This window comes from Fringilla coelebs, assembly GCF_963513975.1.
Source record: "Fringilla coelebs genome assembly, chromosome: Z".
Taxonomy (NCBI): domain Eukaryota; kingdom Metazoa; phylum Chordata; class Aves; order Passeriformes; family Fringillidae; genus Fringilla; species Fringilla coelebs.
Window position 1 is genome coordinate 23,339,253 of NC_140031.1, and position 20,607 is coordinate 23,359,859.

The 20,607-nt window shown below is 37.4% G+C and overlaps 1 protein-coding gene across 1 annotated transcript in view; it reads right to left on the bottom strand.

Moving 5' to 3' along the window:
* Nucleotides 1-216: 216 nt before the first annotated feature.
* Nucleotides 217-20,607, bottom strand: part of SCAMP1 (secretory carrier membrane protein 1) — a 38,754-nt gene continuing 18,363 nt past the window's right edge. Inside the window, exons 3-9 of the mRNA XM_084224606.1 lie at nucleotides 18,544-18,642; nucleotides 18,172-18,283; nucleotides 11,800-11,928; nucleotides 6,109-6,268; nucleotides 4,309-4,410; nucleotides 2,434-2,551; nucleotides 217-832 (exon numbers count right to left, since the gene is read on the bottom strand). Coding sequence (XP_084080732.1) covers nucleotides 668-832; nucleotides 2,434-2,551; nucleotides 4,309-4,410; nucleotides 6,109-6,268; nucleotides 11,800-11,928; nucleotides 18,172-18,283; nucleotides 18,544-18,642 — 885 coding nt within the window. The 3' untranslated portion in view covers nucleotides 217-667. The remainder of the gene's footprint in view (nucleotides 833-2,433; nucleotides 2,552-4,308; nucleotides 4,411-6,108; nucleotides 6,269-11,799; nucleotides 11,929-18,171; nucleotides 18,284-18,543; nucleotides 18,643-20,607) is intronic.

Sequence of the window (20,607 nt, forward strand, 5' to 3'; positions counted from 1 at the left end):
CTGGACCAAAACACTACTAAAACAATATCAGGTAACTCAACAGTATTCATGCAAACTTACAGGTCCATATCAAAAGACTTACCTAATAAAAAGAAAACAAAACCAAACAAGAAAAGAATTTATATTCTCTGCCTTACTTATATTTGACTCTCAGCAGCTGCTGAAAGAGCAAAAATGTAGTCAAACCTAACTATATCTCTCAGTCACTTCTTACTGACCACTTATTACCTCTCTTCTTAAGGTAGAAATAGGGAAATCAGTTCTTACAAAGAAAAATAATTAATCTAAACTGCTTTCATGAACTCAAAAAAAAAAAAAAAAAAAGGGAGTGAATTGCTAAAAAACCTTCCAGAATCTTACCACATTGATTTGATCATTATATACCAGAGTTCATTCTCAGGCCAATTGTTGAAATTATTTATCCTCCATAAAATATGTAAAGCTTTACACTGCAGAATTCAACATGTTAAAGAAGGGGGAAAAATGGTTTTCTTCTTAAAATAAATAAATTTATATTAAAATAAACCAACCATTTCCCATTTAACCCATGCACAGCTGCAGAAGAAACAAACATGCTGTGTGAATTTTGATCTAGGCATTTAGAGAAATACAGTAAGTGACTGGAAAATAAAGAACAGTGGAGGAGAACGGGGGTGACTTTGTTTCTCTACATCCGGTTACCCTTGAAGGCGTTCTGAGCAGCGCTGGTGGCCGCTGTGGAGGCGGCGTTGGCTGCAGCAGTTTGTACAGTTTTGTTGGACATCACTCCCGTGGCAAACTCCTGCTGTGCTTTCTCAAAGCTCGCGCCAGTTGTGCGGTAGAGCCCGTGCACCTACGGAGGGAAACAACACTGAGAAAATGGTGCCACACTTCCCACTTCTTAGTAGACCAACAGCAAAGCCTCAATGCAAAGCGGAGCTGTGAGGTGGGGAAATGTGATTTGTTCATGTGTTTGAGCGAATCCAGAGATGAGAACATGGAATTTTTTCCCACAAAATTCTTAATTTTTCATTGTCCAGTTGCACACACTATTTGACTGTGGGGGATACTTGTAATTATCTGCAAGTTCAGAGGGGTCTCATCGTGTTCACTAAAATGTGTGATGTATATTTGGTGAATTTTTCTCTACAACAATATTTAGAAACATTTTAGTTACTCTGACTGGTTACAAGAGTAAGCAACACTCTTGTACACTGAATATTAAAAATTTCAAAATATCCTTATTACACAGTTACACATTTGCAAAACTAGTGTGATGACCAATAGCTCTGCATAATAACCAGAGGAATAAACAATATGACTTACCAACACTCTTAACAATATGGCATACAGCCAAATAAAACCCAACAAAACCAGACAAAAAATCCTGATTAATTTCCAATTATCTAAGTATTGAAATTAAAATGCTATTTTGACTCAATTAAGTCACAAAAACGTTTTGACTTAACTAAATAATAACTAAAATAATACTACGAAGACATTTTCATTCCAGTGTAGCAGGAAAATTAATGTAACTTTTTTCTCTGTTATAAATGTGACTACTTCTCATCCATAAAGATAAACCAAGTCATATATGAATATGCAGATTTTTGGAAAGAATTTTTGGTTAAAAAAGTGTAAAAAGATATTCCACTATAATTTTTTCTTGCTTTTTTCTTCTCATCTGTAGAGTATTTCTACAGAAGACAAGAAAGGACATCTGCAGGCACACACTTATAATTTCTAGTTTACTGTGAACAGGTTAAAAGAATTTATGCATCTGTTAAATCTTTAAACCTAACTGTATCTGAGGTTGAATTACTGGAATCCAGCCAGCACATCATCATCAGAATTCTCAGTTACATTTATCTCAATGACTTACTAGTGCATCAGTATATCTATACTTAGATATTCTGGGTGGAAATTCACCAGAAGTAACCATAGAGAAAGAGTTTATTTCCTTGAGTTTTCATGTTCCTGCATCATTAGCTGGAAATAAAATATTTTTTAAAAGAGTAGAGAAATAAAAATCCTTTTCTGAGGTGCTCAGCATCTCTCTCTTCTATTGATGTTAATGGGAATTATTTTGGTAAGAGCTGTAACTTAGCAATCATTTCAGTCACATTTCTCTGTGCCTGATGGACAACCTGGCATGTACAGCTACAATCACAGTGTCCAGTGCTTTCACCTACTCCTTTGTGGTGGGGTTACCTCTCAGGTTCTCTAATTCAGAGCTATCATTCCCCACCTGCAGAATATACCTGCATTGTATAATCAGTATTTTGTAACTCCATAACAGTATAAGCAAAACTGTACAAATGTTAATAGGCAAGGCTCACCTTGAAGAATGTAATTTAATCCCCGCTACTTTATGGAAGAGTACCTCTCTCAAGACAGAAATCTAAATCCAAATCAAATGTAGGAAACAAAAGAGGGGAATAATATGTAACTTACCTTTTTAAACATAACTAGTGAGATAACAGCAGATGCTGTGAAAAGCGCAGCTATGATTATCATCATAATGCCAACAGGAATACTCTTATTAAGTCCAGTAAGAGATGAAATCCACCCACTGAAGGAAGGAGAAATATCAAAATTTACTAGTACAGCACATGAACCATTTAATCAAAGATACCTTCACCAAAGAAAATTTCATAACCTCCTGGTTATGAACCACTTTGAGTATTTTTAAAGAAAAATCAGGGGAATTTTACATAAGCATATTCTGGTTCTATGATATGCTTAAAGTTTAATTTCCATTTTTTCACTGAAAATGTAGTTTAACTGTATGAAAAATTGTTGTAAATATTATTCTCCTTGAGCAAAATTGTGGAGAAATTACAGAGCTGCTTCCCAACTTCTTGAGGTTTTTTGTTACACTGTCATTTCAGATTGATTCAAGACTACATGAATTCATAGATGAGAAATTATCCCTAATGAGACAGTTTCTAATGTCTGTAAATACAGAACAGAATACCACACATACACTGCTTCTATGTGAAGACTCATTTAATTGTATCCACACAGTGATGCTTTCTCAACTGAGGTTAATATAATTTTTTTAAGTAGAGAGTGTCAGATGAACTAGTAGAAAAGAACTGCTATATAAGTATCTACTTCAAGCATTTCCCCATTGTTCAAAATTGAAACATCATGAGACACCAACACTTTCAGACCTGAAAACTAAAAAAGCAGGTTGACTTATAAACAAAACCCATGTATTAAGATAATAACATTTTTCCATGTTATTAAAAAAAACCCAGCAAGCAATTATGTAAATCCAAACCTTAAAACTTTCCCCTACCTGCTCCACACTGCTTTGATATCCACTGTATCCCACTGCAATCTATCACAAAACCCCAAAATCTGAACTGTAATTAGGACTTTCTGATTATCTGGCTACTTTCAATACTCCTTCCCCAAGTATGCTTAAAAGTACACTTCCCAGACTTGGATGAATAAGCAACAGAGGATTCCAAAGGAAAAAAAAAAACAGGCTCTTTCCTTACATAATAATCCTAAAACAATGTCTGCCTTCCATATATTTCAAGATTTGCAGCAAAAAACACTCATAGAGGGACATGTCATTACCTAACTACAGCACTGCCACTCATGACTCTTCATGTTACCAGCTGGCTACTACAACCTTGCTGTGACTGATTCCCCATAGTTTCTCCCTGTAAAATCTAAATATTAGACCTCAAAGACTCAAATAAAAGATAATATGCATACAAGCTTCATGTAAAAGCTTATATATTTGCAAACATTTAAAAGAAAGATCTACTTATTGCAGAATATTGATGTGACTCAAACAAATGTACTTTTCAAGTAATATCCAAGATATAAGACTATATTCACCCAAATGCCTTTTTAAGTAATTCTACAAATTTTAGCCATAAATTTCTCAATAAGTAGCAATTATATAAATATAACTAGAAATACCTAATAATACAAAAAATATGCAAAGAATATATTACTGATATCTAAATTTTTGCTTTCCTTTACCTTAAATACAGAACGAGTAATAACTCCTTACACCACCAAAACAGAGGAGGTAGTGTATGAAAGAGTAAGTTCAAAGTGGTTTAAATTGAAGGATAATATTTTGACCAGTCTAGTAACAGAAGTACCTCACATTCTTTGGATACATTTCACCCACTTCTCCTAGTCAAGAGCACTCCAAAAATGCTTTATTTTGAGAGTTAAATGTAACATTTTAGTGAACACAAGATTACTCCTTCGAAAACATAGCCTGTATTGCAACTGTAACTTCAAGTAACAGTGTTTGTCTTACAGACAGTACAACACCACAGCAAACGGAGTACTCACCAGTTTCCCCATCTTTGAAATCCTGCAGCTTGAAGTACATGTACAGCAAACTGACAGATATATACAAAGAAGAACACAAAGAACCTGAATGAACTGTCACTCCTGAAAGAGGTGGGGGAAAAATGATTAAAGCAGCCAGAAAATTCATTATTTTTATTCATATACTGTAGTACCAATCTAACTTTTTACTGCATTAACTAGACAAAAAGTACTTTCATTTATCAAGTGACCTGAAGTATTAGAAATTCCATGTGTTTTTAGAGTGTTTATTTACAAGAGCTGCTCTGTCTTCTTTAATATAGTGATTTTGCCACCTGCATCTCTAAGAAAGGTGAGAATAGTTCTGTTCAGCCCAGAGCAGGGGCCCTTCAACTAACCATTTTAAGTTTATATTCTGCTCAACTTTCAGAGTGAAGTTCACAGCGATAGCAAGATGGGAAGAGAATATTTAACTTGTGAAATGAAATAAGATCTCATATGGAACTACTGAAACACATGGCACATCAGAATACTGAAGCAGTTGTTATTTTAAAGTAAAATGTACGAAATACATTTCCTGTTTATATTACTAAAATGCCAGCCTTACAAAGACTGAAAATGAAAAAAAAAACCAAAAACAAAAAACAAACAACCCAGCCAAACAGAAATTTACAGGCAAAATTTCAATGAAGACTCAACTTAGTACTGTCAAAACTATTGACCATATGATATGCTTCCTACTAGATTTCTTAAGAAAGTAGAAATCATTTAGTTAAGTCACAGAAAGAGATTTTGTCCTTAACAGTTCTTCCTGCAGAAGGGAGTTTGTAATTCCTATAAAATCAGTTCAGTTCAATAACTATTTCAGTTTCAGCTGAGCAACTGACTGAAAGTTGAATATGCAAGTAGAGTTTTTCTTCCTCAACTAACCAATTTTCTCTAAGAAAAGCTATGAATTTACTAGACAAGAAATGCAAGTTAAACTATTTGATTCCTTGAAGATTTGTGGGTATAGCAATACCTCCTTGGTTAGCAAAAAGAAACACTTCCTGTAGTCTAAGTGTTACAGTTAATTGCAACTTCTGGCCATCAATCTTTTAATGCAAGAATAAGGGTATTTTAACTGAGAACATCCTGAGTCACTTCAATGTAAAAAAAAAAAACTAACCCAAAACTTCAGGAGTATGGGACTTGAAATCTCTACATGCTGACCTTCACTAAGAAAAAGTTTATTTTTGCATGCAAACACACCATTCTATTCTTAATCACACACTTTATGCTTCTGAAGTTTGCAAAGATTGCTAAGACTAGGAAAAATACTAGTTTGTTTTAATATATACCTGCTCTACTAATTCGTAAGAATCTCAGGCTATTTTAATTACAGATACTGTAGATGTCTATCACTTAAAAATACAAGATTTTAAGCGCAGCTATTTATGAAGTTCATTCATAAATAGCAAAAAAATTAACACACTATTGACTGCTAATCTGCTCAAATTCTTGGTGTGTAGAAACAGATTTAATGAGAGAGAATATTCTTTGCAACTGTTACCATCCCTTATTAACTTCAACAAAGTCAAGGATTTCCGAAAAATATTTTGTCTGTGGTAAAAGCAGTAAATATTTTAAAGGATATTCCACGAGATTACTAACTACTGGCATCTGTATTTCAAATTCAACAACTGAATTAATGGCGAACATACTCTTTGTTTCTAATGAAAGCACTTTAAAGGATTATCATCATGATAATCAAGCAAATTCTGGAATGTTAATGCATTTTGACAAGTTTTTAAATATCCTAAGTCAAGCTGAAATTGTTACCTGAAAGCTCCATAAAGTGGTCTGTACCAGCAGACAAAAGAACAAGGGGTAAAAAGCAAGAACCAGAGAATACTCAATCCAAAATCAACCCCTCGTGTGGCGTCAACGTAAAACCAGGCCAAACATCCAAAGATATTAAGAAACAGTGTCACTGTATGGACTGTAGGAGCAAAAGTAAAATAATCTTAATTAAGTTATGTTTAAACAATAAATCATTGCAATTGCTAAAGTTATACCCAAACTTTTAAACATTTTAAATATTTAAAGAGAACAGCATTTTAAACAAAATATCAGCATGCAGACAATACCGATACCATCTCAAGGCCTTCTGTAATAAATTGATTTTTTATAGTTTTCTAAATTTTACATAAACCCTGTATTCACAAGTGAGAGCACTCAACTTGAAAATTCAAGTACCACCAGCTACCTGGCAATGGAAAATATCTTGTCATAAAAATAAAACTTTCAAACATTAAATTAAGAAGAAAGAGGTTTCTACAGCTGCAATAATTGTAGAATACCATTTTCCTACAGTAATAACTGAATATAAATATTTATGAGACCACTGAATAATAGGCACTGTACACATTCAAATTTGAAAACAAAAATTTCCCAAATAGTCTTTCAACAGAAAGCTCTTTGTCCTCCATATAATAAAAAAAAAAAAATACCCCACTTACTAATAATGTTCTTCAGTAAAACATGGTCTGCAAGAAGCTGTGCTAGATGTTTTAACATATTTTGTATATTCAACTATTTCTCAGAACACTGGTCTTAGAACATCTGCCTTTTTGGGGGGTCTGTTGTTAGCTCAATACTATAATTTTCTATTGGCAGACCTTGTTACACAGTAACTATTCAATTTTTGCTAAAAAAAATGCATTTGCATTATTAAGTTTACTTCTTAGAACAGAGTAAGGCAATATTAAGAAACATTACAAGTACTACCTTCATGCTAGCTAGCACAGAAGTTAGTTCTGCTAGACTTCAAAGATGAACATGAATTTTTCTCTTTGTTCAGCAATAATCAGTGATTCAGGAAGGATTTTGCTGCCTCAGAGAACAATTTCTTTCCTTGTGGATAAGGATAAAGTAGGGTATTTATGACTGCACAAAGTGCTCCTGACAGCAATTGTATTTATTTTATTTAAGTTCAGAGCAACATTTTAGTCATTCTCCTGGATAGCAAGGTTAGCAGAACAGGCAAGATACTAAAGATTCTGAAAAAGAGAATCCTGAAATTCTTTGTTGATGTCCTCATTATGACTTGAGCTCTAAATCAACACAGTGGGGAAAAACTCTTAAAAGCAAGATGCACAGATCATTGCATGGAAGACTGATGAAATTGAAAACCTTTCCTCAGATAAATCATATTTTCCAGTAAGAGCTGCCAGAATCAAAACACTTTGTTCTTTAAAATAAAAGTCAATTATTGCCTCTTAGCACTGCTCCAAGGGATAGGCAAAACAACTCCTTTCCAAATTCATGTGTTAATCCCGCATAAAGCAAAAGAAACTATACAAATCCCAGTTCCTGTCTTCCTGTGATAAGTACAAGAAAGGGGTATTCTCTCTTTTTCTACTCAATAGTGGAACACATGGAGACCCCTGTGTTACTAGAAACATTCAAATTCTGGTGGAGACTGAACTTTACAAAATTACTTTCTTTTAATAACTGCAATTATGGTAACAGGACAAGTTTTAAAAGAGTACCATCAGTGCAGAAAAGGGTGAGGAATCACACCACTACTGATACTAAAATCAGCAACACAGGGGTCTGCTTCACTACAGTAACAGAGAGACTCAGCTGTACAAGACAAGTATTAGCATGCTATAGAGGAAGACAGCAGACTTGACTGACAATTCTCACTTCACTATGCTTGCCCTTCACTTGCTTGCTGCAAGATACAGAGAATCATTTATCCTTTGAGCCAACACGCTCACTAACTGCTGTAGGCAAGCTTAAGCTCTTTTATGAACAGATGTGTTTGTAGGTTCAGGGTAACAGTTATAAAGTACCTTCCACCTACTTGCCTCAGCAAATTAAACCCTAATACAAGCTATTAGAAAATAATGACCACCTAGGAGCTGAAATCACCTAGGGCTTCATCAAAAGTCTGCAACATGCAATTTCTGTATGACAACCTCACAGCTTTAACAATAGAGTACTCTGTGTGATTGAAGAAAGCCTTCTAGTTTGTGTGTGGAAGCAGCTGAAGTTGAAAAGAAAGGTGTTCATGCCAGAATAAGAGTCAACAATGGGAAAATACATTAGTTTAATAAATATTAACACTTTACCTTTTCTTTTTTTGGTATAAACTTCCCTGAAGAATTCTCATTCAGATATATTCCTTTTCTGAATTAACTACACTTTATCACCCATAAATGTCTCAAAGTGAGTTGTAGATAAAGATCACAACTTGTACTGAAGATATTTGGCATGCACATTATTGAGATGATCTTGCTATTCCATTTGGGACCATATGAAAACAAATTTTTGTACTAAGCTTAATTTCAGTAATGTTTCATTGATTATATTTTCAGGAAACCTAAGTCCACATTAGGACACATGACTGTCACCCTGGATTGAAACAGCCTAAAGGCAAACAGGATGCCTATAGAATGGAGAGTTTTGAAGCCACAAGGCAACTCACAAGTGAGGACTGGGCTAGTGAAGTTTGATCACATATAACAATGGCACACCAAGTAGCTTCAGATGTTGTTTAGGCTTTTGTCCCTAGTTCTGCTTACTTAGAGAGATGTGCTAACATGCCTTACAAAAAAAGAGGAAGATCTTCCATAGGGAAAAAATAGATTCTAAAATAGATAACATAAGCATTAAACAGTCCTGTATCAGCATATAAACATGTGCTATCTAAAACATGAAGGTACATTTAAAAAATTTCCTGATGCTACACACTGAAAAACACATAGCAATATGGAGTGGACTAACAGTGAATTTGTATGACAGCTACCAGTCAAACCTTGAGAAAACATCACTCACCAGGAAAGGCTGAGTGAAATAAGCTAAGTAAGGCAAAAGCAGATGACTAATGGGGATAAATATATTTTCCATAGCAACAGTGGAGAGAACATGAAAGATCAAATACAGGAGGTGAGAATTAAATTAATATACTAAGAAGCATCTTCTAATTCTAAAAGACAGCAATGCATTAGAACAGGTTTGGAGGGAGTTTGTGAAGTGTCTGTCATTGGAGGCTCTCAGGGACAGGCAGAACAAACATCTACACAGGCTGATACACACACACACCCACCCACCATCTATCATATCCTCTGACAGAGGGTGAGATGAAACTCTCCTGAACAGAAAAAGAAAAAAAGCTGGCACTTCAGTGTATCATTTTTCTACGAGAATCTCTTCCATTTGTAACTTCAAATAAGAAATATTCTTTGAAAATCAAAGTGGTGCTTATTTTGCACATGCAATCAGCCTGTGGGGAAAGTAGCTTGAAAACATGCTTTTGAGTCTGTTTTTGTACTTGACACTGGACACTGTAATAGCACAAAAAGTTCTAAACATCAATGCTCAGTGTTAATGAGCTAGGAAAACTGTCATTTTCATGTGTAAGCCCATAAAACACCATTAGCCACAATGCCAAGATAGACTAGAAAAGCTCCAATAGCAAGTGTGAAAAGTCATTGCTAATTGATTGTTACAGTTCATAAAAACATGTGAGCTCTCAGTCTGTAAAAAAGAAAAAAAAAGTCCCTCCCCTGAGAAAAAAATGTGCAAAGAAAAACAAATTAAAGAATTAGAAAACTCTAACTTCTGCTACAAACGGAGAAAAGAGGAATGAGTTAATGAAATAGGGTTACAAACAGGGCTTTCTCATGAAAGGAAAAGCATATGGATCTTAAACAGGTAAAGAAGTTTCCTCAGAGATATAAAAACCAAGAATGATGATATCAAATTAATACTAACTGTGGAAATGCAGAAAACTAAACTAGTAAGTTTGTTCCTAGGGCTACTACAAAGGAAGAGGACCTACTTTATAAAGTGCTGAGAATGTAATACTAGATTTATCCAAATGTGATTATGTTCACAGAACTTCTAGACCTTACAAGACATAGGAAGTTCTAGAAGAGGAAAATAAAGGAGGCAAGCAGAAGCAGGCCTACTATGGGAATAAGTACCTCCTCAGAGGATAAGCAGTCAAAGAGAAATTAGCCAAAGCACATAGATGCAATCCTAAGAACAAAAAGACCCAATTCAACAGCCAACCCTAAGGAATGGGGTTCTATACCAAATCTTTTTTATCATTCTTTTTATAACCATGAAATAGCTTTTGTCTTTCTGTTCCTTTATTATGCCCTATTCCTGCCTTCCTGAGTAATACATGTAAGTCAGAGAGCACTACAGCTAAAGAACAAAGAGTGCAAGAAGACTTGGTTAAAACCTCAGTCTACCTAGAAGATAGTCATGTCAGTATAAAAGCACAGTTCCTATGTATTTTGATAAAATATAATATTGCTTCTTACTTAACTTGTTGCCATAAAAAGGAAAATAAAGAAGAGTATTAATATTCCAATTCTAACTGCGCAACCTCACCTCACATTTGAAACATATGCCCTTTCAGAACTCAGTCCTGCAAAAGGCCAGAATTGGTAACCATCCTAAAATTCTGAGTATTTCACCTTAGATTTCATGTACATCTCAATCATCTATCAATTTTATGAGAGTGACCAGTCATACGCTCTGTAGTTGCTTACCTGAAGATTAACGATCTAGCAATGAATATAGAAAGCTGTAGATTATGATGAAGTGGAATTGATTTGATTCAGTGCTGTCTGCTCATTTCATGTGTTTCAATTACGTGGTTCAATCACAGCAATAAGATTACCAGAGTAACGTGTAAAACTATGGAGATTTCCTAACTACATCTTAAGCTATGCAAAAAAATTTAGAAAATATCTGAAATCCCCATTTTCTTAGGAAGGCTGAAAATATATTAAAGCCATTAAAGTATCTAAATCTTGCAATTTTGTAGGAGTATTTACTAGGCTTGTATCAATCACAGTGGACAAGGTAGAAGAAACAAGTATGGCATCTGCACACTTCTTTAATCCAGCATTTCTCCAGTAAAAACACAGATGCCCAGTGAGGGCAAAATTAATCCTACAAAGATGGTATAGAGAATTCTTTGCCTACAAAGGATAGTTTTAACATGGATTGGTTCTTCAGCTAATTGACGCTATTTCTTAAAATAGGGTAAAACAATATTAAGCCTTTGCTATAGATTAAAGCCATATTAAACTATATAAAATTATGTATATTAAAGTAAATGGCTATTATACATCTTGAACTCAAAAGTCTATTAACACTAATTGTGAGACTTATTCCTTAACATATAAGCTGATTTAAAAACTGGTAAAATTATTTCTAAGTTTATATATGGTCAAAGCTCATTTTAAAACTGGAGAAACTTAAACCAGACAACTGCAATAAATTAGAATCAAACAGCCCTAGGATAATCCTCCTTTTCTTCTGCGGAAGCTTTTATGATGTAATTCAATACTTTTAAAACTGAAGTTAACATAAAATTTTGTTTCAATATTTGGCTTCTGGATTTGAAATAATTCTTCATGACAGATGCTCCAAAAGCCAAAGTAGTAGGTATATATAACAAAGTTTGAACAAGCACTTTATTTTTCTTAAAAAGAAAATACTTACACATCCACAAATAGTACATAATCTTTACTGTCTTCTGGAATTCTACAGGAATGTCCACTGAAAAATCCTGGTAAAAACAAGGACCTACAGGAAAATTCTCAGGGAGAGGTGGCCAGTTATTTTTTCTACCTGCAAAATAGAAAATAAAGAAAAAAAAAAGGTGTTTATAATGTAGTTTCAGTCTCTGTATACTTGAAATAGATACATGTTAGAACTTATTTGAAGTGTTTGATGCATGAGTTTCTCAAGTGGACTTGGGCTACCAAAAACCAAGAGTTTTAAGAGCAATTCTCAACGTAAACTTCAGAAAATAAATACAATTAAGTATAGACAGCTCAAGGAAAGTAAAATAGTTACCTACATAAAAGACTGAGCAGGCATCTAACATTTCCTAAAAAGTAAGAGAATTTTTCACAAAACAGATATGGACAGAAAAACAATTTATGAGAATTCCTTGACTTTTAAATGAGTATTTCCCTAAAGTCCCACCATACTCACAAAGTCTGCTGAAGACAAAGATAGGGGACTGAAAAAGCATTCTTTATTTTCAGAATCTTGGTATTTTTAGTGTCAAAGTTATCTCTAGTTTCCAATATGGTTTCCTGTCAAAACTTACTAAAAGGAGGAAGTCTCAAGAAAGACAGTTACTGAAATGGTCTCTAAGTACCTTTTTCTAAAAAGAATATGCCCTACAGCATCACTGTATTTTGATACAGTTGTGTGACAGAGTGAGGACACTGCAAAGGACACAGGATCAGACACTTGGATTTCCTGAATACTTATCTGATTGCAGGCTAGAGTTTACACTCTGCTGAATACAAGTCATACCAAGCACAGACTCAGAGATTCAGCTGAGACAATCACTGCAACAAACCTTTGCCATAGCATTTCAAACTCTGAATGCAAGAGATATATTAATCACCATGTGACTAAATGAATTAGTTTAAATAGAAAGCAGCATGTTTTTATTAGGTCGAATGCAATGCCACACAGAACCTGATCCGAGAAGGTCAAAGGCATCAAGCTGAGGTGACGTACCAGCTCAAGGATCTTTCACTGTAGTAAATTTAGACAACATAGGACAGCAGTGTCCTAGATGTGCAGCCGGCATCTTAAGGCAAATGAATGCAAATAGCTAGAGAATTCCAAAAGACCCTGTTCTCCAACCAAGACCACTCTACGGTGTTTTCAAAAGAGTCCAAATTAGTGTGCATATGCCTGGGATCCAGAAATTCAATTCACAGAATAATTCAAAGTTGTGCCAGAGTAGGTTCACAACAGACATCAGGAAGCATTTCCTTACTAATAAAATATTCAAACACTAGAATGGGTTTCCTAGATTGGTCAACATTCTCAGGCTGTCAGTGTTTCAGGGCATAAGAACAATGCCCTTAATAACATGCTTTAACTTAATGGTACTGAAGTGGATAGGCAGTTCGACTATATGGCCATTGTCAGGAGGGCAGCAGCAGCAATCAAAGTAAGTTTTGGGGGTGAAATTAAGCTGTCCAGAGGTTTCTTGAGCTCAGGGATACCTAAACAGCAGCCCAAAGCCCTGTAAGGACCCAGAAGTTCTCACTAAACAGTGAGGAGTGGAGTGAGAATTACGAGGAGCAGTGTGGGAGATTTAATCAGCTTTAGGGAGCACAAGTGACCAGAACATGGCGCATCAAAAAAATGTGGTGCGGCAGTTTGTGCAGCAAGGTGAGCAGGGAGGGTGCTGCAATGTGCAGGTAGGTCCATGCCTCAGGTAAATGCTAAGTGCTCTAGGTCTCTGCCATAATGGTGGGCACTTGTCTCAGGATTAAAACAAGTGTTTTGATCCTGAGACAGCCCCAGAGAAGTCTGACTGACACATCCACTGAGGGAACTGATAAGGAAAGAGACGTGTACAGGTAGTAGCTTGCAATGGATACACGGATACTTCTACTGGAGAAAAGGCTTGTACCTGCATGAAATGTGCATAGTTTAATGAACTGCTACAGAAGGTGGACAAATTGCAACAGGCTGTGCAGTGTTAGAGGGACTGAAATGGAGATAGAGAATGGCTTCAAAACCATACACCTACAGCGGACATCACTGAGTGTGAGACACCTTCCATCCTGGTGACCCACAAATACAGAGCTCAAGTCCAACCTCTACCCTCCAACATCCACACCGGAACAGATATGATGTTTTAAAGGCCTTACATGTCCATTAGCAAGTCCAACAAGGAACATCTGGACCAGCAGCACATAGTTGCTACTGTAAGATGAAATGCTGACTAATTGTGGTGGGTCCTAATTGTGTTAGGGTCCCTAAGACACAATCTACCAGTCCAGTCAAGAGTTACAAGAGGCAACACTGCCTACCAGGGACTAAGATCCATGATGCTGCCAAGAGGGCAGCCCAACTTGTCAAGAGCATGAACCACGGCCCGCTATTCCTCTCTCACAAGGGTACAAATGATACCACAAACCAAAAAATATGCAGGATCACAGAAGACTATAAAGTGCTGGCAAGACAAGTGACAAACACTGATGCCCAAGTCATCTTCTCATATCTCTTCCTGGTCACAGAAACAGGGACAGCCACAAGCAGCCACACTGTGCAGCTCAACATCTGGGTTCCTAGCCACCATCAAGGTTCTGGCTTTTGTAACAATGGGTTTTGCTTGAATGATTGTGGCATGTTAGGGAGGAATGAGATCCACCTGTTTAAAAAACAGCAAGAGAATCTTTGGCAGCATGCTGGCCAATTTGCTGAGATGGACTTTAGACTACAGGACTTGGGGGGTAGGGTCCAAAGTGGCTATGATCATTCTATTGCTTCTTTCTAGGGATGAGGTCATGTCAACCAATGCATCAACAGATGTTCCCTGACTGCTTCTCAAGATGAGAATCACAGGGCGAATGACATCAAGGCTGTTCATGATTGCAATGAATCCTGTTACACTCTATCTAGGGAATCTGGGTGCTGGATTACCTGTCAGAAGTTGCCTGTACACACACAGCAGCATGGGGAATAAATAAGAAATGGAAAGCTACATGTAGTTGCAAGCCCATCTCCTCATTGCAATTACAGAGATATAGTAAGATAGCTCACATGACTGGAATAATTTCATGCATGGCTGTGAATTTTTTAGAAAGGACAGGTCAGAGAGACAAGGTGGTAGAGTTGTTCTTCATATAAGAAAGAAACTGAATTGTATCAAGCTCTTTTCAGGGGTAGACAAATGAGTGGACAGTTTATGGGTGAGAATTAAGTGACAGGCTAACATGGGTGATACTGTTGTGGGTGCTTACTTGTAGGCCACCTGATGAGCAGGAGGAAGTTGATGAGGCTTTCTATGGACCGCTGGCAATAGCCTCACCATCACAGGCCCCAGTTTTCCTGGGGATTTAATGATCCTGGTATTTGCAGGATAGCATGGCCCAGCATACATAGTCCAGGAAATTCCTGAAGATCACTGAAGACAATTTTTTGATGCATGCAGTATAAGAGTCAATTAATAAAGATGTGTTCTGCCTTATTCCCAGAAAGGGCTGCTGTAGCTTTAAGATAAATCACAGGGAGGGGCGGGGAGCCTTGGGCTCCAGCATGGGTTTTATTCAAAGCCTCTCTCCAGAGCGTGCAGCTGTGGTGCAGGCCAGGACATCACATTCTTGCTCTCACTAGATTAGTTTTTGCTAGCTTAAGGATGAGTTTTCTTTTTTTCCTTCCTTTTCCCTGGCCTAGAGGCTGCAGCAAGAATCCTTTCAGCCGCATTTTGGCCTTTTTCTTGAACTGTTTCTGCTGCATTTTTGGTTTGCATTTGGAGATGCAAATTGCTGAGATGGTGGACCAGCAGGGGGCTACACTGAGCCCTAGACCTCAGGAAAAAAGGCTGAGCCAACAAAAAAAAGGACACCAAAATCTACTAACTTCATCTGCTGCGAGGAGGACAACAATGCCAGAAGTTCAACAGGTTCCCATTTGTTTTGCTTGAGTTGTGGTATGAATTCCTTTTTCCCCTGCCCTGAGATAAAGGGGCCAGCTGCCATTTTTCTCCTTCCAAGCCACACCTCCAGGCCCTGATGAGATGCACCCACACCAGGTGCTGGGGGAGCTGGCAGATGCTGTAGTTCAGCCACTCTCCACCGTCTTTGAAAAAACATATGAAACAAGAACAGGGCCTGATGACTGAAGGAAAGCCAATATTACTCCCAATCTTCAAAACTGGCAAGAAGGGGGATCCAGGAAACTACTGGCCAGTCAGCCTCACCTCCATCCCCACAAAGGTGATGGAACAGAACGTTCTGGAGGTCATCACCAAGCATGCAGAAGAAAAGAAGGTCATCAGGAGCAGTCAGCAGGGATTCCCCAGGGGGAAATCATGCTTGACCAATCTGACAGCCTCCTGTGATGGCAGGGCAGGATGGGTAGGTGAGGGGAGAGCAGTGGTTGCTGTCTGCCTCCACTTCAGCAAGGCTTTGGACACCATCTCCCATAACATCCTCATAGGCAAGCACAGGAAATGTGGTTTAGATGAATGGACAGTGGGGTAGACCAGGACTGGCTGAATGGCAGAGCTCAGAGGGTCAGGATCAGGGCAGCAGAATCCAGCTGGAGGCCTGCAGTCAGTGGTGTTCCTCAGGGATCAACACCGGGTCCAGTCTCACTCAGCTTGTTTATCACTGGCCTGGGTGAAGGGATCCAAGGTACCCCCAGCAGGTTTGCTGAGGATCCAGACTGGCTGTGGCTGACACACCTGAAGGCTCTGCTGCCTTTGGGCTGGGCCTTGGTGGGCTGGAGAGCTGGACAGACAGAACCCTAATGAGGTTCAGCAAGGGCAATGCAGGGTCCTGCAGCTGGGGAGGAATAACCCCAAGTACCAGCACAGGCTGGGGCTGCCCCACTCAAGAGCAGCTCTGCAGAGAAGCCCCTGGGAGCCTTGGTGGATCCCCAGGTGACAACGAGCCAGCAGTGTGCCCTTGTGGCCAGCAGGCCCAGTGGGATCCTGGGCTGCACTGGGAAGAGGGTGGCCAGCAGGTCAAGGGAGCTGATCCTGCCCCTCTGCTGGGCCCTGGTGAGGCCACATCTGGAATGCTGTGTCCAGTTCTGGGCTCCTCAAGACAAGAGAGATAAGGAGCTTCTGGAGAGGGTCCAAAAGATGATGAGGGGTCTGGAGCATCTCTTACGAGGAGAGACTGAGAGAGCTGGGCCTGTTTAGTCTAGAGAAGAGAAGACTGAGAGGGAATCTCATCAATGCATATAAGTATCTGAAAGGTGGGTGCCAGACTTCTCAGAGGTGACCAGATACTGGACAAGAAGCAATGGCAATAAACTAAAACACAAGAAGTTTCATTTAACATGAGGAAGAACTTCTTTACATTGAGAGTGGTGAAACCGGCTTTGTGGAGTGTTCCTCTCTGGAGACTGTCAAAACCCACCTGGATGCATTCCTGTTCCTGTATCCATGTGACCCTGCCTTAGAAGAGATGACCTCCAGAGTCCCCTTCCAACTCTATTCCAACCACTATTCTGTGATTCATTGTATGTTCCTTCCAACTGAAAATATTTTATTCTAGTCTACAAAATCTGACAACTTGAATTACTAAGGAATTAAGCAATTTGGATTGTAACACTGCATATTCAAAAAAAGACCAGTATGTGTGAAAATAAAACAGAACTGTACATAAAAGTGAAATGACCAGATAAAGTCAACTTTACACACAATTATTTGCTTTGTTGAGTTTTGAGTTCTTTTGAACTTCAGCCTGAAGTTCTTCCTTTTGAAAAGGAATTTTCCCACAGATGTACTTGTAGTAAAGCATCTTCAGTTAAGAGGATGTAAATCTCACAGGTGTGAAACTGCTGTAAAAAAAGGTTGATTTTGCACAGCACAGAGTTTGTGGCACATAAAAAAATCTAATAAAAGCTTAATAATATAATAGATCTTTCTGCTATTTGTGTAGAAAATTATGTTTGTAACACAGCAAAAGAAAGTAAATGTTTCAAACCAGAAGAGTTCTCATACAGCTGAAAATAGACAAATGAGAAATCAGAGATGTTACTTTGAGAAGTTGGTTATACTTCATCTCAAAATGCTCCATTTTTATTCAGTAGTGTTACTCAGATACTAATCTAGAATAAAAACAGAAGAGAATAATAGATAAAAGAGAATAACATGTTACAGAGGCCACATTTAAAATTAAAAATTTTTTCACTGAAAATCTGAAAGAACAGCACAGTTTATTCACTGTATTAATCTTCTCAAGGGAGATAAACTTCCTTTTCCTGAAGATATTACAAAAATCCCTCTTCAATCTGCTTCACAATGTCACTGTAAAATTAAAAGTTTCTTAGGAAAAGTGACATTTCAGAAATTTAAAGTATATTTTTCATGCATACCCCCTTGCTGATTGAGACTCTGCATTTCCCTTTCTCTGCGATCTAGTTCAGCCGCTTTTCTTTCCAGTTCTTCCTGACGCTTTAGCAGTTCTGCCTGAGCCAAGGCATGCTCCTGAACAAAACAAATATCACCAGATATTGACAAAAAGTATGAACATGGTAGAAATATTCCAAGTTTTTTCACTATAATTAAGCATCTCCATTTATGAAGACTGACCCAATATAGCACAAATTCATGTATTTCCAATTACTTAAAGGTAGTATTAATTTTAATTTGGAAAACAATACTTATTTACAAAATATATTATTCCAGAAGCATATTTCAATAATTATTATTAAAAGGAACCTAGTGCCTAAAAGTTGCAGACAAACCTTTGCTATTTGTGTGTAGGAAGATGGTTCTTCTGTTGGTTTCATTATTGCTGGCTGGGTACTGGGTACATTCGGCATTTTCACATTTCCTGGAGGAGGCTAAGAAAACAAAAGACAATTATAGAGAAACATTTTCCTATTTTAATAAACTTCATTATATCTGTAAGAACCAATTGAGATGTTTTACAGGAAGTGCTACCAAAATAAAATGAAAACTTGATATGCTGCTTTCGATATTAACGATCTTTACAAAAAAGACATCAGGTGAGTTCTGTAACACAGGTTATCTTGCATTACTTTCTATTAACACACAAAGAATTTTAGGAATTCAGTAAAAGTAAATGGAATTTTAATTTCGTTCAGACATGAATATTAATACAATCAGTAACTGTTTCAGAGGATTGCAGTGTTTAACAGTCATCTATTCATACTCTTAAACACAATGCAATTTATTAATAATGTCTTCCAGAACCTTCTACTTAACAAAGGTTTATATCACCCAGCTAACTAGAGAAGTAATGTAACATATGAAACTTTCAAATTCAAGATCCATAATCTATTGCTTTACTATTTCACCAATTTTTGCTAGGTATCACTCCAGAATTTCTGCTAGGTTAATACATGTGTTAAGAATATAATCCCAGCAAATATGCATTTCAGCAAATGTTGCATTTCAGCCATTGTATTTAGAGGATACAGACTGTTGCTGAAATACAGTAGTATTTCTTTCATTAAGCACAGGAAAAAAAGTACATGTTTTTGATACTACCGCGTTTTTATACTTAGCTCCATAATGTGTGCACAGGGAAACAAAGTTGTAGTGATCAAAACGATCTTAAATGCTAGAAGCTCAATATGGCTTTAATGTGTTTTCACAAGTTACTACGCAAAGATCACAGCAATGCACAATAGGCACAGGTATTATAAGTTATCTGCGACAGATGAAGAACCTAGTGAAGAAAGCATCATGATCATAGAGCATTTCAAGTTGAAAGGAGTCTATAAAGATCATGGAGTCCAGCTCCCAGCTTAAGTTGGTTAAGCAGGACTTTCCCCTCAGGGACCAACTGTGGCTCTGACTAACGACTGTATTGTCTCTCAAGTGTTTGTCCCTTGCTCACACAATAACCTTCTCCATAATTTTACCAGGCACTGGATTGAAACTTATTGGCCTGTAATTACCAAAGTCATCCCTCTTAGTCTTACTGAAAACTGGAACAACACTTGCCTGCTTCCAGTCAACTGGTACCTTTCCAGACTCCCATGACCATTGAAAAATAACATGGAGAGGACCCACGATAATGATCAGCTAGCTCTTTCAGTACATTGGGATGAATTGCATCAGGCCCCACTGACTTCTGTGCATTCAGTTGGAGCAGTAAATCCTGAAAAACTTCGAAGTTTACAAAGCCTTCAAGTCACATGACTACAGGGTCCCTGGGCCTATCAGTGGTGTTATAGATATAGGTAAAAAAGGGATTAAACATCTCTGCTCTGTCCACACCCCTAATTGTGAGGTAACTGACCTTATCAAGTAATAGACCAATATTATCTCTGAACATCCTTTTGCTGTTGACCTTTTTTTTAAAAGGCCATTTTGTCATCCACCACACTGCTGTCCAGTTTGGATGCTCATCAAACTTTAACCACACAAAGCCCCTCCCTGCAGGGGCAAACAGCATCTCTGCAAACCCTCCAGTGTTATCTGTCCCTGTTTTCAATGTCCAAACACCTTCCATTTTTATTTACATTCTAGAAAAAGATCCCTGCTCAGCCAAGTTGGCCTTCTGATTCACTTCCTTGTATTACAACACTTTGAAATTGCTTGCTCTTGAACTCTTAAAAGATGACTTTAAAAAATTACCACCATGCTTTTTAAACTCAGTTTGCTCTAAGTCTTCCTGCCAAACTAAAGTACTTATTTTTATAACCCTAATAAAAGCTGAAAAGCAAAAAGAATACCACAGCTACTTACAATGAAACAAACAGAAGTATTCAAATGCCTTGGAAAATCATTTAGCCCCCAAAATAATGCCCAACAAAAAACCCTGCAAAGTCTGGGCT